The sequence below is a fragment of the Salvelinus fontinalis genome, chromosome 14, assembly GCF_029448725.1.
Source record: "Salvelinus fontinalis isolate EN_2023a chromosome 14, ASM2944872v1, whole genome shotgun sequence".
NCBI lineage: Eukaryota > Metazoa > Chordata > Actinopteri > Salmoniformes > Salmonidae > Salvelinus > Salvelinus fontinalis.
Window position 1 is genome coordinate 37,655,183 of NC_074678.1, and position 23,601 is coordinate 37,678,783.

The window sequence follows — 23,601 nt, forward strand, 5'->3', positions numbered from 1 at the left end:
GGAACTCTAGTCATTAATGAAAATATGTAGGAGACAGAGGAGGACCATGTGTGTCCCCCTGACCTGTCCCCCTGACCTGACCACCATCCCCCAAATCTAGTATTATCTTACTTACCAAACAGTCTGAACACTAGCTGTCTATCACTCTGTCTTTCTCTATCTCCTTCTGTCTCTCTCTCCTCTCTGCCTCTCTGTCTCTCTCTGTCTCCTTCTGTCTCTCTATCTCCTTCTGTCTCTCTCTCCTCTCTGTCTCCTCTCTGTCTCTCTTGCTTCCTCTTTCTCTCCTGGTCTCTCCCTAATTAATTCCACTGGGTGCAGGTAGTACATTAGCTGCACTTTTGCCACTCAATCCTCTTAGCCAGAGTAGTAATGCTAAAGGGGTTTATTTATTATATTTGGTTAGCCTTTTACACTCATGCCTCTATACTGGTTGAAAATTGCAGTTTTGGGCACTAATAAGCGCCTAAATTGAAATGTAATGACTGTACGGTAACATTATATACATGACGTCAGAGCCCTGGCTCTGCACTTCACGGCGCTGAATGGGTTTTGACTGATTGCCGTTCTGGTAATTGGGCAACTTTTGCAAATATTTTGTTGTCTGAGGGAAAAGCTGTAAATTAAGATGACTCTATGTATTTTGAAAGATGAGACGTTGAGGATTATAATAAATTCCACTTTGATGTCATACAAGCAAGCCAAACACCCATACGGTCCAAATATGCACTTCACATTTCCAAATCATATACAGTGTCAATGTTTATGATCACTATGTTTGATTTACAGTTACACGATGACATGGCGTTATACCCTGGGTTGTTCTGAACAGTATGAGCCTGTTTGATTTACAGTTACACGATGACATGGCGTCATACCCTGGGTTGTTCTGAACAGTATGAGCCTATGTTTGATTTACAGTTACACGATGACATGGCGTTATACCCTGGGTTGTTCTGAACAGAATGAGCCTGTTTGATTTACAGTTACACGATGACATGGCGTTATACCCTGGGTTGTTCTGAACAGTATGAGCCTATGTTTGATTTACAGTTACACGATGACATGGCGTTATACCCTGGGTTGTTCTGAACAGAATGAGCCTGTTTGATTTACAGTTACACGATGACATGGCGTTATACCCTGGGTTGTTCTGAACAGTATGAGCCTGTTTGATTTACAGTTACACGATGACATGGCGTTATACCCTGGGTTGTTCTGAACAGTATGAGCCTATGTTTGATTTACAGTTACACGATGACATGGCGTTATACCCTGGGTTGTTCTGAACAGAATGAGCCTGTTTGATTTACAGTTACACGATGACATGGCGTTATACCCTGGGTTGTTCTGAACAGTATGATCACTATGTTTGTTTATTGTGTAGAAAAGTTGCTGCGGTACACGCACCTGAATCCACTCATGACTCCTTTCTAATGCGCTCCAAAAATAACATATGTTTCTCTAAATTGCCTTGTGAAAGCCTAACACTGTAAGATCGTATTTTATAACTTAGCTAGTCATGTTGGCAATAGAACAAGCTTTCAAATCATGCTCACCTTACTCAGATTGCGATTTATAATGGTCCGTTTTTGGATTGCTTAAACAAACGACAGTAATTGTGTGATGGCGGGGATTCAGAGTTGTGTTCCAAATGAAACAACTACAAGTGTACTTGCTCTAATTCCTCAACGGCACAGCTAGGAGAGCTCAAAAAGAACCTTATAGTTGAAGACTCTTCTTTGAGTCATAAAAGTGCATTGAAATTAGTTAGGAAATGTGCACGTTTTGGAGAGTTGTGTGGACACTTGGAGACTCCAGTTAGTCCTCTCACACAAATCCTTGCATTTTTTTTGTCTTATTTTGCACCTACGCTACATTTTCCAGTAATAGTTTTATCATGTTACGGAATGTATCCAGAGTATTTTCAGATTTCGCTATCAACAAATGCTGCAAAAAGTACATGTAAAATGCACATAAAATCAACAGTGTAATGTTTAGATGTTTGGATTCAGTCTTGTTTCAGGTGAACTGTTGTGTACTTATCTTTGGTCTAATAATTTTCCCTTTATCTCCAGACTGTTCCCTTTCAATTGCTACCATGGTTATGCATATGATTTTCATATTTCTTCTGTAAGAAATGTAAATGTAGCCCTATTCATATAGGCCAATTCCCACCGATTTAAAGGGTTAAGATGTCTGTCAAAAAGACATGTTAAGGTTGAGAAAGAACAAAGTTGTTCTCAGACCAGAGCCCTTACTGTGATCAGGTGGATGGGACATTATTGCCCATGTGTCTCACTTGAGTGGGTTGTGTGTGAATGAGTGCAGATGGGCATGTGTGTCGTGTATTTAAGACAGAATTAAATCTCCCACTGATTTAATGACTGAGACAGCTACAGTACCTCTCCTTATGCAAGACCTCTCTCCAGCCCCGGGGATTGAGGTTCTACCAACAAACCTAGAGCTCTGTAATTCCAAACCACTTCCTGATTATTTTTTATCCCGGTGGTGACATGAGTTATCCTTACGCCTCACGGCCGGCGAGGCGAGACATTAACAGACGCTGCTGTACTTACGGCCAGCGGGCAGGCAACGGCTCATTCCATCTGTTATTCTAACATGACTGACTCCCCTCTTCTCAACCTGGGCTTCCGCTGGCCCACTGATGGAACAGGAAATGATTGTGGTCGCCGGCGGCTCTGCGCACTGTAACAGTTCAACAACAGTCATTTATTTGTACTGACGTTTTATAAGCAAATGTCTGACCATTAAGTATTTTACTTTTCAAAGGCCTAGGCCATGAATCAGTGCTGATTGAATGCCACTGTCACTTGACAACATACCATTTGATTAGCAGTGTTTTTCATGCTTACCTTACAGCATGTCAACAATGATTTAGTGTGCCCATGTTGACTGTCTGTGCTATCTTTTGTCAGGGCCAGCGTGGCACCGTGGGACAGGAGGGGTCGACAGGACTACCTGGTCCCAGGGGGGAACTTGGTCTACCTGGGTTGGTCGGAGAGAGGGGGCCTGCTGGAGAGAAGGTAATCTACTTAGCCTACACCCAGTACACTCTTCACCCCACACCCTATGACCCCTCACCATTAACTTTACAGTACCACCCTAGCCTGGTCCCAGATCTGTACTGTATAGCCAACTCCTATAGTGTTGTGCATGACAATGACCAGTGGAGTTGGCAGGACAGGACAAACAGATCTGGGACCAGGCCAGTCCCATCTTCTACCCTGTGACCTCTGACCCCTATGTATTGTTTCCAGGGGGAGTCTGGCTTGGCAGGAGAGAGGGGGACCCCAGGAATCAAAGGCATGGAGGGCTCATCCGGAGACCAAGGCAGGATAGGACACACAGGACTCAAAGGACAGCCAGTGAGTGTCCAGCGTCCATCTAGCCATTGTAGAATTTCACCAATGCTCCGCTAACTGGTCACAGGTTATTCACAGCATCATATATTTGCCATAAACAGCTCAGAAAATGTTTAAGCAACACCATAAAAAATGAATATTTAGATCAACCAAAAAAAAACGTTTTTCACAATTAAAAAAGAAAATTACATTAGTTGAAAGCAAATATATGATTCAATGCCACCTTTAATATTTGTTATATATTATATTTGACTTCAAATTATATTTCAATTTGCTACCTATTTCTTTCAATACTCAAACTACTTTCCCCCTTTGGTTGAATCTCTTAAATAACAAATACAAAATAATAGTTCATGTAAATACAATCCATTTTTTCATCTTGTCCCAAGTTTACTTTTGACTTTGGAATTACCTATTGAAATTGCTTCAATTGGATTACAAGCAATTTAACTAATTTTTATTTATTTATTTATTTTTATTTAACCTTTATTTAACCAGGTAGGCAAATTGAGAACACGTTCTCATTTACAATTGCGACCTGGCCAAGATAAAGCAAAGCAGTTCGACACATACAACAACACATAGTTACACATGGAGTAAAAACAAACATATAGTCAATAATACAGTGAAAAAAAAAAAAAAAAAAAAAATAAATAAATAAGTCTATATACAATGTGAGCAAGTGAGGTGAGATAAGGGAGGTGAAGGCAAACAGATATATGTATAAATAAATAAAAATATAAAAAGGCCATGGAGGCGAAGTGAGTACAACACAGCAAGTAAAATAAAAACTAAAAAAAACACTGGAATGGTTGGTTTGCATTGGAAGAAAGTGCAAAGTAGAGACAGAAATAATGGGGTGCAAAGGAGCAAAATAAATTAATAAATAAATACAGTAGGTAAAGAGGTAGTTGTTTGGGCTAAATTGTAGATGGGTTATGTACAGGTGCAGTAATCTATGAGCTGCTCTGACAGCTGGTGCTTAAAGCTAGTGAGGGAGATAGGTGTTTCCAGTTTCAGAGATTTTTGTAGTTCGTTCCAGTCATTGGCAGCAGAGAACTGGAAGGAGAGGCGTCCAAAGGAAGAATTGGTTTTGGGGGTGACTAGAGAGATATACCTGCTGGAGCGCGTGCTACGGGTAGGTGCTGCTATGGTGACCAGCGAGCTGAGATAAGGGGGGACTTTACCTAGCAGGGTCTTGTAGATGACCTGGAACCAATGGGTTTGGCGACGAGTATGAAGCGAGGGCCAGCCAACGAGAGTGTACAGGTCGCAGTGGTGGGTAGTATATGGGGCTTTGGTGACAAAACGGATGGCACTGTGATAGACTGCATCCAATTTATTGAGTAGGGTTTTGGAGGCTATTTTGTAAATGACATCACCGAAGTCGAGGATTGGTAGGATGGTCAGTTTTACAAGGGTATGTTTGGCAGCATGAGTAAAGGATGCTTTGTTGCGGAATAGGAAGCCAATTCTAGATTTGACTTTGGATTGGAGATGTTTGATGTGGGTCTGGAAGGAGAGTTTACAGTCTAACCAGACACCTAGGTATTTGTAGTTGTCCACATATTCTAAGTCAGAGCCGTCCAAAGTAGTGATGTTGGACAGGCGGGCAGGAGCAGGCAGCGATCGGTTGAAGAGCATGCATTTGGTTTTACTTTACTAATTCCCTAGAAATTAAACAAGTAAGTTTGTTCAGTAACTTTAAATAATGTTTTCAAACATATTCTTTACAGAAGACCTTCACATTTAGTAACCACAATATCATAACCAAGCAATGGCTACCTTAACACATAAAGCTTATCAGGCTGTTTAATATAACATGCAGTTGTGCAAGTATCATTACAGATGCTGGCTGTGTACTAGTTTAAAATTGGATTACAAGTACAATAGGCCACAAAAACACTCTCACGGGTGGGCAAAAAGAACACAATGAAAGTCACGCCCCCAATTAGCCACACCTCCAAATAGTCTGATAGGCTGCCACAGCTACATTGCCCCCACCGCTATGCGCACAAGGTGTTGAAAGCAATTTAGAAACTTTCATTCAATTCAAGAAATCACATTGATCTGATAAATTTGTGATTAGCTGTTTAAACACAGGCTGTCTTCTGCCAGTGCTGAGGACAGATAGATAGACAGGCAGGCAGGCAGACAGACAGACATGGGACAGGGACGGGGGAGGTGCTCAGACAGTGCTACTGTCTCCAGACTGACCGATAAGGGACCCACCATTCTTATGTCCTAGTTTCTGTGTCTGCTGGTTCCTTGGAGTTAGACAAGATAATGGATGAGAGGGCAACCAGAGAGCAAACCAGAGACCAAACCCCTGTCTGGAATACATAACAAGGAGGGAGAATATGGAACAGAAACTAGGTTAAAGGTTTCATAACATAGCCTACTAACTTCACACTCTACCTTTTTGAGGCAACAACCACAAATCAGAGCAATTTGTGGTTGCGTCTTGTGATTGAGTTGTGATTGAGTTGTGATTGTGATTGAGTTGTGACTTGTGATGTCTTGTGATTGAGTTGTGTCTTATTGTCTTGTGATTGAGTTGTGTCATTTTGTCTTGTGATTGAGTTGTGTCATAGTGTCATTTTGTCTTGTGATTGAGTTGTGTCTTATTGTCTTGTGATTGAGTTGTGTCATTTTGTCTTGTGATTGAGTTGTGTCATAGTGTCATTTTGTCTTGTGATTGAGTTGTGTCTTATTGTCTTGTGATTGAGTTGTGTCATTTTGTCTTGTGATTGAGTTGTGTCTTATTGTCTTGTGATTGAGTTGTGTCATAGTGTCATTTTGTCTTGTGATTGAGTTGTGTCTTATTGTCTTGTGATTGAGTTGTGTCATAGTGTCATTTTGTCTTGTGATTGAGTTGTGTCATATTGTCTTGTGATTGAGTTGTGTCTTATTGTCTTGTGATTGAGTTGTGTCATAGTGTCATTTTGTCTTGTGATTGAGTTGTGTCTTATTGTCTTGTGATTGAGTTGTGTCATAGTGTCATTTTGTCTTGTGATTGAGTTGTGTCTTATTGTCTTGTGATTGAGTTGTGTCATAGTGTCATTTTGTCTTGTGATTGAGTTGTGTCTTATTGTCTTGTGATTGAGTTGTGTCATAGTGTCATTTTGTCTTGTGATTGAGTTGTGTCATATTGTCTTGTGATTGAGTTGTGTCTTATTGTCTTGTGATTGAGTTGTGTCATTTTGTCTTGTGATTGAGTTGTGTCATATTGTCTTGTGATTGAGTTGTGTCATTTTGTCTTGTGATTGAGTTGTGTCTTATTGTCTTGTGATTGAGTTGTGTCATAGTGTCATTTTGTCTTGTGATTGAGTTGTGTCATTTTGTCTTGTGATTGAGTTGTGTCTTATTGTCTTGTGATTGAGTTGTGTCTTATTGTCTTGTGATTGAGTTGTGTCATTTTGTCTTGTGATTGAGTTGTGTCATATTGTCTTGTGATTGAGTTGTGTCATTTTGTCTTGTGATTGAGTTGTGTCTTATTGTCTTGTGATTGAGTTGTGTCATAGTGTCATTTTGTCTTGTGATTGAGTTGTGTCATTTTGTCTTGTGATTGAGTTGTGTCTTATTGTCTTGTGATTGAGTTGTGTCATTTTGTCTTGTGATTGAGTTGTGTCATAGTGTCATTTTGTCTTGTGATTGAGTTGTGTCTTATTGTCTTGTGATTGAGTTGTGTCATAGTGTCATTTTGTCTTGTGATTGAGTTGTGTCTTATTGTCTTGTGATTGAGTTGTGTCATTTTGTCTTGTGATTGAGCTGTGTCATAGTGTCATTTTGTCTTGTGATTGAGTTGTGTCTTATTGTCTTGTGATTGAGTTGTGTCATTTTGTCTTGTGATTGAGTTGTGTCTTATTGTCTTGTGATTGAGTTGTGTCATAGTGTCATTTTGTCTTGTGATTGAGTTGTGTCTTATTGTCTTGTGATTGAGTTGTGTCATAGTGTCATTTTGTCTTGTGATTGAGTTGTGTCTTATTGTCTTGTGATTGAGTTGTGTCATTTTGTCTTGTGATTGAGTTGTGTCATATTGTCTTGTGATTGAGTTGTGTCATATTGTCTTGTGATTGAGTTGTGTCATTTTGTCTTGTGATTGAGTTGTGTCATATTGTCTTGTGATTGAGTTGTGTCATTTTGTCTTGTGATTGAGTTGTGTCATAGTGTCATTTTGTCTTGTGATTGAGTTGTGTCTTATTGTCTTGTGATTGAGTTGTGTCATAGTGTCATTTTGTCTTGTGATTGAGTTGTGTCTTATTGTCTTGTGATTGAGTTGTGTCATTTTGTCTTGTGATTGAGTTGTGTCATATTGTCTTGTGATTGAGTTGTGTCATATTGTCTTGTGATTGAGTTGTGTCATTTTGTCTTGTGATTGAGTTGTGTCATATTGTCTTGTGATTGAGTTGTGTCATTTTGTCTTGTGATTGAGTTGTGTCATAGTGTCATTTTGTCTTGTGATTGAGTTGTGTCTTATTGTCTTGTGATTGAGTTGTGTCATTTTGTCTTGTGATTGAGTTGTGTCATTTTGTCTTGTGATTGAGTTGTGTCTTATTGTCTTGTGATTGAGTTGTGTCATAGTGTCATTTTGTCTTGTGATTGAGTTGTGTCTTATTGTCTTGTGATTGAGTTGTGTCATAGTGTCATTTTGTCTTGTGATTGAGTTGTGTCTTATTGTCTTGTGATTGAGTTGTGTCATAGTGTCATTTTGTCTTGTGATTGAGTTGTGTCTTATTGTCTTGTGATTGAGTTGTGTCATAGTGTCTTATTGTCTTGTGATTGAGTTGTGTCATAGTGTCTTATTGTCTTGTGATTGAGTTGTGTCTTATTGTCTTGGGATTGAGTTGTGTCATAGTGTCATTTTGTCTTGTGATTGAGTTGTGTCATTTTGTCTTGTGATTGAGTTGTGTCATTTTGTCTTGTGATTGAGTTGTGTCTTATTGTCTTGTGATTGAGTTGTGTCATAGTGTCTTATTGTCTTGTGATTGAGTTGTGTCATAGTGTCATTTTGTCTTGTGATTGAGTTGTGTCATAGTGTCATTTTGTCGTGTGATTGAGTTGTGTCATTTTGTCTTGTGATTGAGTTGTATCGGAGTGTCATTTTGTCTTGTGATTGTGTTGTGTGTTTCATTTGTGTTCCAGTTGTACCAGAGTGTGTTTGTTTCTCTGGCCTGCAGGGGGAGCCGGGAGACCTGGGGATGATTGGCTTCTCTGGTTTTCCAGGACCTAAGGTGAGTCAGAGGCTCTGAGAGATCACCACAGACATTCACCATCCTTGTCTGCCCTCGATGAGCTTTTTGGCCCTATATATTAAGCTCCCGAGTGACGCAGCGGTTTCAGTGAAAGAGGGGTCACTACAGTCCCTGGTTCAAATCCAGGCTGTATCACATCCGACTGTGATTGGGAGTCCCAAGGACGGCGCATAATTGGCTGGTGTAGGCTCATTGTTATTAAGAATTTGTTCTGTGTTTTGTTCTGTGTTTTTCATAGGGACCAAATGGAGATTTGGGTTTCAAAGGCATACCTGGTCCTAAAGGTCCTGTTGGCATTCTGGTAAGTACAGAATCAGCACTTACTGTTAAGATGGTGCCGAAGAGGATGGCTGACGCTTTACATGTTCCTAACCAATTGTGCTATTTTGTTCGTTTTTTTGCATTGTTTGTAACTTATATTTGTACTTATTTTGTACATAATGTTGCTGCTACCGTCTCTTATGACTGAAAATAACAGCAATTACTCACCACGAACTGGAAGATACTTTTTCCTTTAAGGAGTCCGACGAGAAGGATATACTGTTCTCCCGGGAACAGGCCCAAATCCCCGTCTTTTGGATGAAGAAAAGACAGAGGAAAAGAGGACACAGATCGGGCTGCCTTCTGAGAATACGTAGGCGAGCGAGTAAACTCCCACTGCCTTCCATTCTACTTGCTAACATGCAATCATTGGAAAATAAAATTGATGACTTGCTTATGATTATGCAACCAACGGTACTTTAAGAACTGTAATATCTTATGTTTCACCGAGTCATGGCTGAACGACGACACAGATAATATAGAGCTGGCAGAATTTTCCATGCACCAGCAGAACAGAGATGCTACGTCTGGTAAGACGAGGGGTGGGGGTGTGTGTCTTTTTGTCAATAACAGCTGGTGCGCGATGTCTAATATTAAAGAAGTCTCAAGGTATTGCTTGCCTGAGGTAGAGTACCTTATGATACGCTGTAGACCACACTATCTACCAAGAGAGTTCTCATCTATATTATTCGTAGTCGTCTATTTACCACCACAGACTGATGCTGGCACTAAGACCACACTCAACCAACTCTATAAGGCCATAAAAAACAAGAAAATGCTCATCCAGAAGTGGCGGTTCTAGTGGCCGGGGACTTTAATGCAGGAAAACTTAAATCAGTTTTACCACATTTTTACCAGCATGTCACATGTGCAACCAGGGGGGGGGGGAACTCTAGACCTCCTTTACTCCACACACAGAGATGCATACAAGCTCTCCCCCGCCCTCCATTTGGCAAATCTGACCATAATTCTATCTTCCTGATATCTGCTTACAAGTAAAAACTAAAGCAGGAAGTACTAGTGACTCGCTCAATACGGAAGTGGTCAGATGATGCAGATGCTACGCTACAGGACTGTTTTGCTAGCACAGACTGGAATATGTTCCGGGATTTATCCAATGGCATTGAGGAGTATATTTCTTCAGTCATCGGCTTCATCAATAAGTACATCAACGACGTCGTCCCCACAGTGACTATACGTACATATCCCAATCAGAAGCCATGGATTACAGGCAACATCCGCATCAAGCTAAAGGCTAGAGCTACCACTTTCAAGGAGCGACACTAGTCCGGACACTTATAAGAAATCCCGCTATGCCCTCAGACGAACCATCAAACAAGCAAAGTGTCAATACAGGATTAAGATTGAATCCTACTACACCGGCTCTGACGCTCATCGGATGTGGCAGGGCTTGAAAACTATTACGGACTACAAAGGGAAACCCAGATGCGAGTTGCCCAGTGCTACGACCCTACCAGACGAGCTAAATGCCTTTTATGCTCGCTTCGAAACAAGCAACACTGAAGCATGCACGAGAGCAAGTTCCTTGGTGTCCATCACCAACTAACTATCATGGTCCAAACACACCAAAACAGTCGTGAAGAGGGCACGACAAAACCTTTTCCCCCTCAGGAGACTGAAAATATTTGCCATAGGTCCCCAGATCCTCAAATAGTTCTACAGCTGCACCATCAAGAGCGTCCTGACCGGTTGCATCACCACCCGGTATAGCAACTGCTTGGCATCTGACCGTAAGGCACTACAGAGGGTAGTGTGTACAGCCCAGTACATCACTGGGGCCAAGCTTCCTGCCATCAAGGACCTATATAATAGGCGGTGTCAGAGGAAAGCCCATAAAATTGTCAGAAACTCCAGTCACCAAAGTCATAGACTATTTTCTCTGCTACCGCACGGCAAGCGGTGCCGGAGCGCCAAGTAACGGACCAAAAGGTTCCTTAATAGCTTCTACCCCCAACCCATAAGACTGTTGAACAATTAATCATATGGCCACTGAACTATTACATTGACCCCCTCCATTTGTTCTGTACACTGCTGCTACTCGCTGTTTATTATCTATGCACAGTCACTTTACCCCTACCTACATGTGCAAATTACCAGAGGTGGGACCAAGTCACTGTTTTACAAGTCACAAGTCTTAGCACTCAAGTCCCAAGTCAAGACAGGCAAGTCCGAGTCAAGTCTCAAGTCAAGACTGACAAGTGTCAAGTCTCAAGTCAAGACTGACAAGTATCAAGTCAAGTCTCGAGTCTTAAACAAGTCATAATGTGCTCTTCGCCAAATGTAGTACCATTTCATATTTTTAACAAGATTAATAGTTAGTATATTACATTTACGCAAATCATGAATGCTTTTGAAAACATATTTATTACTTTCCAAATAAACTTAATATTTCCATGGAATCGGGCGATGTAGGCTTGTACACAATCGCCCAACCGTAACACACACACACAGGTTAGGGGACACTGCCCTGTGTAGGGTGCCATCTTTCGGATGGGACGTTAAACGGGTGTCCTGACTCTCTGAGGTCATTAAAGATCCCATGGCACTTATCGTAAGAGTAGGGGTGTTAACCCCGGTGTCCTAGCTAAATTCCCAATCTGGCCCTCAAACCATCATGGTCACCTAATAATCCCCAGTTTACAATTGGCTCATTCATCCCCCTCCTCTCCCCTGTAACTATTCCCCAGGTCGTTGCTGCAAATGAGAACGTGTCAACTTACCTGGTAAAATAACGGTAAAATAAAAATAAAAATAAAAACACTGGAACCGGTACCCACTGTATATAGCCTCGTTATTGTTATATTATTGTGTTACTTTTTTTATTTTATTTTATTTTTTACTTGAGTTATTTGGTAAATATTAACTCTTCTTGAACTGCACTGAATTGCACTGTTGGTTAAGGGGCTTGTAAGTCAGCATTTCACGGTAAGGTCTACACTTGTTGTATTCGGCGCATGTGACAAATAAAGTTTGATTTGATTTGTTGCAATAAATTATGTTTAAAAATGGTGTGTGTGCTGATCTCTCCTCTATATGTCTGTTTCAGGGTTTCAGTGGACCTGTTGGACCAGAAGGGATGATCGGCCCAATGGGGAAACCTGTAGGTTTAGTGTGTGTGTGTGTGCACATGTCCGTGTGTGCTTGTGCTTGTCTACGTATCTGCCAATTTTACTCTATACACAGAGACAGAGAGAGAGAGAGAGAGTTAGTTCAGGTGGAATGGTCCATTTTAAGAGCGGGCATTCTGCCCTGTCTGTCTTGTGAATGTGGCTTTTGTTGAACTAACTGTCTGGAGTGTTTCCATAACGGTCATCCCCTGAGTTGATAAGCCCCTCTGTTGTCAAAGTCAGACATTTTCTAGACTAGAGAGAGAGAGTGTGTATTCATGACTCCTCAGGCATAAACCATAAATCAATAAAGTTCAAGCCTCAAGTGGTACTTTCCATCATTGCAATTCTCCTGGGAGTTAGTTTGGAATAGAGATCTGTCCAGTCTAGTCACACTTTGCTACAGTACCTGATGTGTCACTAGTAAGTTGTGCTTATATGAAGGGCTTTATACTGTAGGAATAACAGAGTTAGAAGAACCAACCACTCATGGAAGGAACTGGACAAATTGTCCCAAAACAGAGCGGAGAACATGTATGGATGACCTACGCTGCTCATGTCCAGTGTACTGTTCATCACCTGCATGGAATGGAGGGATACCCAGAATAATTGGGGTACTTGTACTTTGAAAAGAAACCAGTGTATTTTAAAAGTCTTATTTTCTCCTCCACAGGGACCGAAGGGTCCAAAGGGAAGCCATGGGGAAATGGTGAGATCTGAATCCAATACTTGGTTGTTTTCTTTTCTGAATACGTTCTGTAGAGTTATATAATCCACTGGAGAGAAAGCAGTCTATGCTACACTCGGTAGGCGTTGGAAAACCACAAGGTTATATGTGAAGTACAGCGTAGGTGATTAATCTATAAACTATAGATGATACCTCCTGCAATTACGTGGCCTTGTTTGGTTTGTGTGAACTGTATCTATGGTCAGTGTTTCCTGAGGTAATAACCACGCTACCTGGGTAGACTCATAGTGAAAGTAGCTGTTGCAGAGCGATTTCCAGTACACTGTGGGCTGTGCATGGAGCCTTACTGCCTCTCATGTAAGCAGTGTACAGGAAATGCCTTGTCATAATGTTAGTGCTGTGATCCTCTGTGGGGATTAATGGGTCATGGCTAGAAGAGATCCAGCTTTTGCATTTTAGCTAACCCTAACCCTTTTCCTAACCCTAACCTAATTGTCCTAACCTGCTACTTTAATTCTCCTAACCTGCTACGAAAAGTCAAATCTAACATTAATTTGACAAAAGCTGGACCCCTTCTAGACATGATTCTAGTCTTAAGATTCTCACAGCTCACGCTCTGCCGTGTAAACTGGTTTAAGATTCTCACGGCTCTATAAGCCCCTTCGAGACTCATAGGCAGTTACACACAAACAGTAGAGAGAGAGAAAAACACAAAAGCACACACAGTAAACAGACACACACAAACTTACACACTTCCAGGCAGCTCCTCAGGGGCCTAATAAGAACCAGCTGCCTGCAGAAGGCTGCTGCTATAGTACTGTGCCGTCAGTTCCCTCATCAGCCAGTGGGGGCGGTAGAGCTCCATTACAGAAACACAAAGAGAGCCCTCAACACAGAACCCTTTGTACTGACTGCAGCTCTTCAGCTCTTCAGAATGTAAAGTATGATTATGATAGGATCGTTTAGACTAGAGCAGCTATTTTATACAAAATGTATAATGTTAATATCAACACACACTCAGGGGCCAGTTTATTAGGTACACCACCTGTTCACGGAAATTGATCACTCCTGTAGACAGTCAAGTGGCCGTGGCTTGCTATATAAAGCAGGCAGACAGACATCGAAGCATTCAGTTACTGTTTGATTGAACGTTAGAATGGGCAAAACGAGTAAGCTAAGCGACTTTGAGTGTGGTATGAACGTCGATGTCCAGGCATGCCAGATCCAGTTTCTCAGAAACAGACACCCTCCTGGGCTTTTCACTCATGACAGTGTCTAGGGTTTATAGAGAATGGTGCAACAACAAAAAATACATCCAGTCAGCATCAATCCTGTGGGCGAAAACAGCTTGTTGATAAGAGAGGTTGAAAGAGAATGGCAAGAATGGTAACAAGCGAGCCACGAATAGACAAATAACGGCACAGTATAACAGTGGTGAGCAGAATGGCATCTCGGAAGGCACAACTCGTTGATCCATGTCAAGGATGGGCTATTGCAGCAGACGACCAGACTGGGTTCCCCTCCTATCAGCAAAAAACAAGAAGAAGCGGCTCCAGTGGGCAAGTGATCACCCACACTGGACAATTGGGGATTTGAAAAACATTGCCTGGTCTGACGAATGCCGGTTCCTGTTGCGTCATGCTGATGGAAGAGTCAGGATTTAGCATAAGCAGCATGAGTCTATGGAATGTTTTGCTGGCACACGTTAGGGCCCTTGATACCAATTGAGCAATGATTGAACGTCACACCCCGGATAATTCAGACTGTTCTGGAGGCAAAATGTCCAACCCGGTGCTAGATGGGTCTACCTAATAATTTGGCCACTGAGTGTATATTTCAACAAATACATTTTTTGCAATCTTTGTGAATTTGAGAGCACTAGAGAGTAGTGGAGGTGCATCAGATATTCTATTTATTGTGATGTCATTGCTTGGACACCATTGTAACACCATGTTGTTGTGTTTGTGTATCAGGGACCCCAGGGGCCACAGGGACATCCAGGGCCCAGAGTAAGTTTCCCACCCCTTACTATGTCCTAACCTATTTTACTGGTTCCCTACTACTTACAGTTACTTGACAGTTCTATGGCAGTTCATAGAGAATGAGGTTCGTCGTCTTTTGAAGACATACAGTGGGGCAAAAAAGTATTTAGTCAGCCACCAATTGTGCAAGTTCTCCCACTTAAAAAGATGAGAGAGGCCTGTAATTATCATCATAGGTTCACTTCAACTATGACAGACAGAATGAGAAAAAGAAATCCAGAAAATCACATTGTAGGATTTTTTATGAATTTATTTGCAAATTATGGTGGAAAATAAGTATTTGGTCAATAACAAACAAGCAAGATTTCTGTCTCTCACAGACCTGTAACTTCTTCTTTAAGAGGCTCCTCTGTCCTCCACTCGTTACCTGTATTAATGGCACCTGTTTGAACTTGTTATCAGTATAAAATACACCTGTCCACAACCTCAAACAATCACACTCCAAACTCCACTATGGCCAAGACCAAAGAGCTGTCAAAGGACACCAGAAACAAAATTGTAGACCTGCACCAGGCTGGGAAGACTGAATCTGCAATAGGTAAGCAGCTTGGTTTGAAGAAATCAACTGTGGGAGCAATTATTAGGAAATGGAAGACATACAAGACCACTGATAATCTCCCTCGATCTGGGGCTCCACGCAAGATCTCACCCCGCGGGGTCAAAATGATCACAAGAACGGTGAGCAAAAATCCCAGAACCACACGGGGGGACCTAGTGAATGACCTGCAGAGAGCTGGGACCAAAATAACAAAGCCTACCATCAGTAACACACTACGCCGCCAGGGACTCAAATCCTGCAGTGCCAGACGTGTCCCCCTGCTTAAGCCAGTACATGTCCAGGCCCGTCTGAAGTTTGCTAGAGAGCATTTAGATGATCCAGAAGAAGATTGGGAGGATGTCATATGGTCAGATGAAACCAAAATATAACTTTTGGTAAAAACTCAACTCGTCATGTTTGGAGGACAAAGAATGCTGAGTTGCATCCAAAGAACACCATACCTACTGTGAAGCATGGGGGTGGAAACATCATGCTTTGGGGCTGTTTTTCTGCAAAGGTACCAGGATGACTGATCTGTGTAAAGGACAGAATGAATGGGGCCATGTATCGTGAGATTTTGAGTGAAAACTTCCCTCCATCAGCAAGGGCATTGAAGATGAAACGTGGCTGGGTCTTTCAGCATGACAATGATCCCAAACACACCGCCCGAGCAACGAAGGAGTGGCTTCGTAAGAAGCATTTCAAGGTCCTGTAATGGCCTAGCCAGTCTCCAAATCTCAACCCCATAGAAAATCTTTGGAGGGAGTTGAAAGTCCGTGTTGCCCAGCCACAGAACCAAAACATCACTGCTCTAGAGGAGATCTGCATGGAGGAATGTGCCAAAATACCAGCAACAGTGTGTGAAAACCTTGTGAAGACTTACAGAAAACGTTTGACCTCTGTCATTGCCAACAAAGGGTATATAACAAAGTATTGAGAAACTTTTGTTATTGACCAAATACTTATTTTCCACCATAATTAGCAAATAAATTCATTAAAAATCCTACAATGTGATTTTCTGGATTTTTTTTCTCATTTTGTCTGTCATAGTTGAAGTGTACCTATGATGAAAATTACAGGCCTCATCTTTTTAAGTGGGAGAACTTGCACAATTGGTGGCTGACTAAATACTTTTTTGCCCCACTGTCTTTGTATCTGTTTATTTTGTGTTTTTCAAAATCCTCTCTGTGTTCTCTCTCCCAGGGCCACCCTGGTGCTCCAGGCCCGTCCGTAAGTATCCTGTTTGATTCACAGATAGTCAGATAATTCAAACAAGGTGTTGTAGCAAACAAGTATTGGTTTGCCTAGGCAACACCCCCCCCACCCCCCTCCCCACTCTCTGTGCAGCAGCAGCACACATAGGAATAGAATGAATAATACATGCTTGGACCCTCTAACCCTGGGAATTGACCCTTCGCTAAGAAACCAATTTGTCACTTTGTAATTTGGGTGAACCATCTTTTTAACCAAAAAACTGTTATTTGGAAGCCCAATGAGTCAACCATTTGGCTGTAATAGAAGAACACTTAATGATCCAACTGTTTATTTCCTTTCTTCTAAGTGTCAGGAATGGGTTTCAAGAGAGACAAGGTTTGGAAACGCCTGTTGTACATGACTTTGACTTCTATTCAGGGAAACAACATCCTGAAGACATTGGTGAACTTTTGTTAGATATAACTGCAACTTTTGTTGCACATCAAGCACCCAATGGGCACAAATGTCAATTCAACGTAATTCCATTGAAATGACGTGGGAACAATGTTGATTCAACCAGTGTGGACATTGTGTGAGCTCTGGTTTCCAAAATGGGTCAAAACATTTACTGGCTCCTGTGAATTCATGGCCATGATCAGTTATTGCCAGTTTCAATGCTTAATTGACCCTTCGCTAAGCCTCGCCCCAGAATGCTGGCCAACCAAACGAATCGCTCCAATGGAGAACAACTATCATCGAGTATGACATCTCAGACAAGCTCATGTTTGCAATACATGAAAGCCAGTGAGAAAAACTGAGTTTTCTTCAAAAATAAATGGTTTAAATGGCTAAATAGTTGAACAGTGCACCATGGGTACTTGACAGTGTGATTTCTGAAATACAGAGCCTGTTGATGGAGTATTTTTCGAATATAAAAGTATTCTCTATCTCTCTCTGTCCTAGGCTTGGTGCCAGGCTAAGCTTAGATAAGGCTTTTGATGGAATGGGAAAAAGCAACAGTCTTATAGCTGGAGGGTCAGAGGTAGCATAGAAGCGGAGCATACAGTGTAATCTGTGTGGCCTTCCTTTCCCTTTGCTCTGTGAGCTTTTTCAACAGTTGTATAGAACCAATCAATTTAAACTACAATACTGCAATGGCATTTCTGTTATGTAATAATCAGGGAGTAGGCTTTCAGTGACATTGATTAGTATGCCCCTACTAAGTTGAAGAATGTGTAGATTTGTTGATACATGCCTCTGGTTTACTGCTTTCTGCTTATTACTGCCTCTGAGATTAAACTGTACTTGTTGGTGTTGTATCCTCAGAGACGAATCGAGTACAACTCTCTGTTTGAGTACAATGGTGCCTTGAGGACAGAGGTAAAGCACTCACTGTTGGTCTATACACGAGACAGTTTCAACTTTAGACAACATATTTACCATATGTAACATTCACTGTTGATATCTTCACTCTAATGATATTTACTGTTAAGTGACAATTTTCAGTAAAACAATTTACAAAAATCTTCCTGTTAGTTTTTTGCTCTTTTATACTATGTATTTTCACTAATGTGTGGGTGCCTGTCACTACCTTGCCTCCAAATAAACCTTATTTAATTGCGTGTAACACATGCAAAACACATTGCTTTCAACTTTTCTAAATACCTTGACATGGTGTTTCTGTGGTTGGATATGAGTGTGCCTCTATGCATGCACACTTGCATGTGTCTGTATGAATTCATGCTTATGAAATGTTTGATTCATCCATGTGTCCATGCTTTGGATTGGCTGTCCCTGTGGCTTTCTCCTAACCTCTTCCCATGCATGCTGCAACTCTGGACTGTGTGGACTATGCTAACCCTGCTGCCTAGATCTACCAGAACACGGAGATGTCCCTCTCGGACCAGAATGCAGGGATCTTTAAGACCCTGCACTACCTAAGCAGTGTGATCGAGAGCATGAAGAAACCGCTCGGAACCCGGGAGATCCCGGCACGGTTTTGCAAGGACCTGCTGGACTGCCAACAGAAGCTCTCTGACGGTGAGAACCTCATAGAACCGATTTACAGAATTGATCAATTTAATGGACACTTTTCCCCGATCTGCATCAATATTAGTAATCTTCACAGATTTACTCAGTAGAATAGACTGTAGTTGCTATCTTAATTTGACCAGGGAAATAATCCTGCAGCAGCAGGAATTGTGTGGATAATAATTAATGGATATTGTTGTAGGGGTTGATACATTTTTTTGTTAGGGCAAATCAAGTCTTGACAATTTAAATTGGAAATTACAAACTGTAGAAGCCTTTTTGAACCTTGAATATGCCACAAGTCTGCATTTACTACTTTGCTGGAAATGTCCTGCAACAACAGAGTGATCAAATTAAGATCCAACACCTGTACCTCTGTAGGACTGTACTGGATCGACCCTAACCTGGGATGTCCGTCAGACGCCATTGAGGTCTTCTGTAACTTCACGGCAGGCGGGCAGACATGTCTCCACCCAGTAGCCTCTAACAAGGTAACATAGCACTGCACTCCATCATCACAGGGGCTCCAGTTGGTCCATAGCAGCACTAATTCAATAAACAGATTTTATCTAGGTTTAAAGAAAAACACGTTCACATTCACAAATCCTGACTTCCACTTAAGTTGAATTCTCACTAACACATCTGTTCTTCCTTCCCTCTGCAACTTCAACAGTATTGTACGGTTTTCGGGAAATAGGAGGATGCGTCAAGGGTGAGGGATTCGGAGAGGATCCCTGTGAATAGTAGATCTGTGCCAGCACAGAGGGATAGGCCAATGAGTGAAATATGCTTTAATAAGGTTGGCTTCTTAGTGTTCATGGCAATGGTTATCAACTTTACTGTAGAAATGAAACGTAAATCACAGAAAATAGATATTGTGGTGCAGCTGCAGATAAGTACTTGGGGTACAAGATTTGACTTCAGAAGAGTTACATTGTGTGTTGAGTAGTAGTGTCCCGTCCTCTCAGGCCGTTGGCCTGGGGTAGGATCAGATAGGGTTAGGAGTGGAATAAGGTGATGCGTTTTAATGAGTATAGGGTTAGCTGGTAGGGTAATTAAAATATATGTATATTATTTGGTTCCCCTTTCCCGTCGCAAAGTATAATGAATCTATACTATAGTTCAGTGGAAATGGAACATATTGGATGCCAATCACTGTTAAACTTCACTGAAGAAGACATGGATTGTGTATGTTTGCTATTCAGAGGGTGGATGAACAAGACAACATATTTAAGTGCCATTAAACAGGGTATTGTAGTAGGTGCCAGGAGCACCAGTTGAGTGTGTCAAGAACTGCAATGCTGGTGGGTTATTTTACACTCAACAGTTTCCCGTGTGTATCAAGAATGATCCACCACCCAAAGGACATCCAGCCAACTTGACACAACTGTGGGAAGCATTGGAGTCAACATGGGCCAGCATCCCAGTGGAATGCTTTCGAAACCTTGTAGTGTCCATGCCCCGACAAATCGAGGCTGTTCTGAGGGCAAAAGGCGGTGCAACTCAATATTAGGAAGGTGTTCCTACTGTTTTGTACACTCAGTGTCAAATTGATTGTCAAGCTCAACAGTCACTTATAGATGATTTGAACATGATGTGCGAAAAATGCTAATATCATTCCTGTGACTTGAATGGGATTTGTGCCACAAATGGTAACATGTCAGTATGTGGAAACAGTGCCAGTGAAACTAAACCAAAGCATTGATTAATGCGATCATACCTTGTCAATAGACTGCTTACAGGGTAAGGAAACCAATTTGTCACTTTGTAATTTGGGTGAACTATCTCTTTAACTGTCACGTCCTGACCATAGAAAGTCTGTATTTTCTATGGTAGAGTAGGTCAGGGCGTGACTAGGGGTTTTAGTCTAGTTTATTATTTCTATGTTGGGTTCTAGGTTTAATTTTCTATGTTGGGGTTTGTGTATGATTCCCAATTAGAGGCAGCTGGTAATCGTTGTCTCTAATTGGGGATCATACTTAAGTTGCATTTTTCCACCTGTGGGTAATGGGATATTGTTTATGTTTAGATGCCTGTTAGCACTGCATTTGTTGTCACGGATTGTTTTGTTTTTTCTAAGTTTCACTCACTATTAAAATATGTGGAACTCTACATTCGCTGTGCCTTGGTCCATCTCCACAAATGACCATGACATTAACAAAAAAACTGTTCTTTGGAAGCCCAATGAGTCAACCATTTGGCTGTAATAGAAGAACACTTAATGATCCAACTGTTTATTTCCTTTCTTCTAAGTGTCAGGAATGGGTTTCAAGAGAGACAACGTTTGGAAACGCCTGTTGTACATGACTTTGACTTCTATTCAGGGAAACAACATCCTGAAGATATTGGTGAATAGCTTCTGACTTTTGTTGCACATCAAGCACCCAATGGGCACAGATGTCAATTCAACGTAATTTCATTGAAATGACGTGGAAACAATGTTGATTCAACCAGTGTGTACCAAGTGGACATTGTGTGAGCTCTGGTTACCAAAATGGGTCAAAACATAAACATTTGGACCCTTGTGTTCTTCTATTACAGCCAAATGTTTGACTCATTGGGCTTCCAAAGAACTGTTTTTTGGTTGAAGGGATAGTTCACCCAAATTACAAAGTGACAAATTGGTTTCCTTACCCTGTAAGCAGTCTATGGATAAGACATGATTGCATTAATCCAGGCTTTGGTTTAGTTTCCCTGGCACTGTTTCCACATACTGACATGTTAGTATTTGTGGCACAAATCCCATTCAAGTCATTGTATTTGTGAATGGGGGTGTGTTTGGTCCTCCTTTTCCTGTAGTCCACAATCATCTCCTTTGTCTTGATCACATTGAGAGAGAGAAGTTATCCTGGCACCACACGGCCAGGTCTCTGACCTCCCTATAGGCTGTCTCATCATTGTCGTAATCAGGCCTACCACTGTGTCGTCTGCAAACTTAATGATGGTGTTAAAGTCATGCCTGGCCACGCAGTCATGAGTGAACAGGGAGTACAGGAGGGGACTGATAACGCACCCCTGATGGATCCCCGTGTTGAGGATCAGCGTGGCGGATGTGTTGTTACCTACCCACACCACCTGAGGGCGGCCCCTCAGGAAGTCCAGGATCCAGTTGCAGAGAGAGGTGTTTAGTTGGCGGCAGGTAGCCTAGTAGTTAGAGCGTTGAACTAGGAACTGAAATGTTGCAAGATCTAATCCCCAAGCTGACAAGGTCAAAATCTGTCATTCTGCCCCTGAACAAGGCAGTTAGCCCACTGTTCCTAGACCGTCATTGAAAATAAGAATTTGTTCTTAACTGACTTGCCTAGTTAAATAAAGATTTTAAAAATGAAATAGTCCCAGGGTCCTTAGCTTAGTGATGAGCTTTGAGGGCACTATAGTGTTGAATGCTAAGCTGTAGTCAAATTTCAAATCAAATTTATTTATATAGCCCTTCTTACATCAGCTGATATATCAAAGTGCTGTACAGAAACCCAACCTAAAACCCCAAACAGCAAGCAATGCAGGTGTAGAAGCCCGGTGGCTAGGAAAAACTTCCTAGAAAGGCCTAAACCTAGGAAGAACCTAGAGGGGAACCAGGCTATGAGGGTTGGCCAGTCCATTCTCACATAGGTGTTCCTTTAGTCCAGGTGGGAAAGGGCAATGTTGAGCGCAATAGAGATTGCATCATCGTTGGAGCGGTATGCAAATTGGAGTGGGTCTAGGTTTCTGGGATAATGGTGTTGATGTGAGCCATGACCAGCCTTTCAAAGCACTTCATGGCTACAGACGTTCTTGGGCACAGGGACTATAGTTGTCTGCTTGAAACATGCTGGTATTACAGACTCAGTCAGGGACAGGTTGAAAATGTCAGTGAAGACACTTGCCAGTTTGTCAGCGCATGCTCGGAGTACACGTCCTGGTAATCCACCTGGCCCTGCGGCCTTGTGAATGTTGACCTGTTTAAAGGTCTTACTCACATCGGCTACGGAGAGCGTGATCACAGTCACCTGGAACAGCTGATGCTCTCATGCATGTTGTTTGCCTCGAGCGAGCATAGAAGTAATTTAGCTCGTGTGGTATGTTCGTGTCACTGTGCTGCTTGTGGCTGTGCTTCCCTTTGTAGTTTGTAATAGTTTGCAAGCCCTGCCACATCTGATGAGCGTCGGAGCCGGCGTAGTACAATTCAATCTTAGTCCTGTATTGACGCTTTGCCTGTTTGATGGTTCATAGGAGGGCATAGCGGGATTTCTTATAAGCGCCCGGGTTTGAGTCCCGCTCCTTGAAAGCGGCAGCTCTACCCTTTAGCTCAGTGCGGATGTTGCCTGTAATCCATGGCTTCTGGTTGGGGTATGTACGTATAGTCACTGTGGGGACGACGTCATCAATGCACGTATTGATGAAGCCAGTGACTGATGTGGTGTACTCCTCAATGCCATTGGAAAAATCCCGGAACATATTCAAGTCTGTGCTAGCAAAACAGTCCTGTAGCTTAGCATCTGCATCATCTGACCACTGCTTTATTGATCTAGTCACTGGTGCTTTCTGCTTTAGTTTTTTTGCTTGTAAGCAGGAATCAGGAGGATAGAATTATGGTTAAATTTGCCAAATGGAGGGCGAGGAAGAGCTTTGTACGCTTCTCTGTGTTTAGAGTAAAGGTGGTCTGGAGTTTTTTTCCTCTGATTGCACATTTAACATGCTGATAGAAATTAGGTAAAACTGATTTCAGTTTCCCTTACAATGAGCTCCCCGTCCACTAGGAGTGCCCCCTCAGGATGAGTGTTTTCCTGTTTGCTTATGGCCTTATACAGACATTGAGTGCGGTTTTAGTGCCAGCATCGGTTTGTAGTGGTAAATAGACAGCTACGAAAAATATAGATAAACTCTCTTGGTAAATAGTGTGGTCTACAGCTTATCATGAGATACTCTACCGCAGGCGAGCAAAATCTTGAGACTTCCTTAATATTAGATTTCGTGCACCAGCTGTTGTTTACAAATACACACAGACCGCCACCCCTTGTCTTACCGGAGGCAGCTGTTCTATC

General features: G+C 41.9%; 1 protein-coding gene across 2 annotated transcripts in view; it reads left to right on the forward strand.

Annotated features, from left to right (window-relative positions):
* LOC129810766 (collagen alpha-1(XXIV) chain-like) overlaps positions 1-23,601 on the forward strand; it is a 234,889-nt gene that overhangs the window by 205,394 nt on the left and 5,894 nt on the right. Inside the window, exons 48-58 of one of the 2 annotated variants that reach the window (XM_055861629.1) lie at positions 2,937-3,044; positions 3,279-3,386; positions 8,564-8,617; positions 8,877-8,939; positions 12,027-12,080; positions 12,761-12,796; positions 14,749-14,784; positions 16,559-16,585; positions 17,876-17,929; positions 18,421-18,589; positions 18,962-19,071. In XM_055861629.1, the coding sequence (XP_055717604.1) occupies positions 2,937-3,044; positions 3,279-3,386; positions 8,564-8,617; positions 8,877-8,939; positions 12,027-12,080; positions 12,761-12,796; positions 14,749-14,784; positions 16,559-16,585; positions 17,876-17,929; positions 18,421-18,589; positions 18,962-19,071 (819 nt within the window). Of the gene's footprint in view, positions 1-2,936; positions 3,045-3,278; positions 3,387-8,563; positions 8,618-8,876; positions 8,940-9,157; positions 9,850-12,026; positions 12,081-12,760; positions 12,797-14,748; positions 14,785-16,558; positions 16,586-17,875; positions 17,930-18,420; positions 18,590-18,961; positions 19,072-23,601 lie in introns of those variants that run through there. The other variant, XM_055861630.1, reaches the window with a different exon arrangement.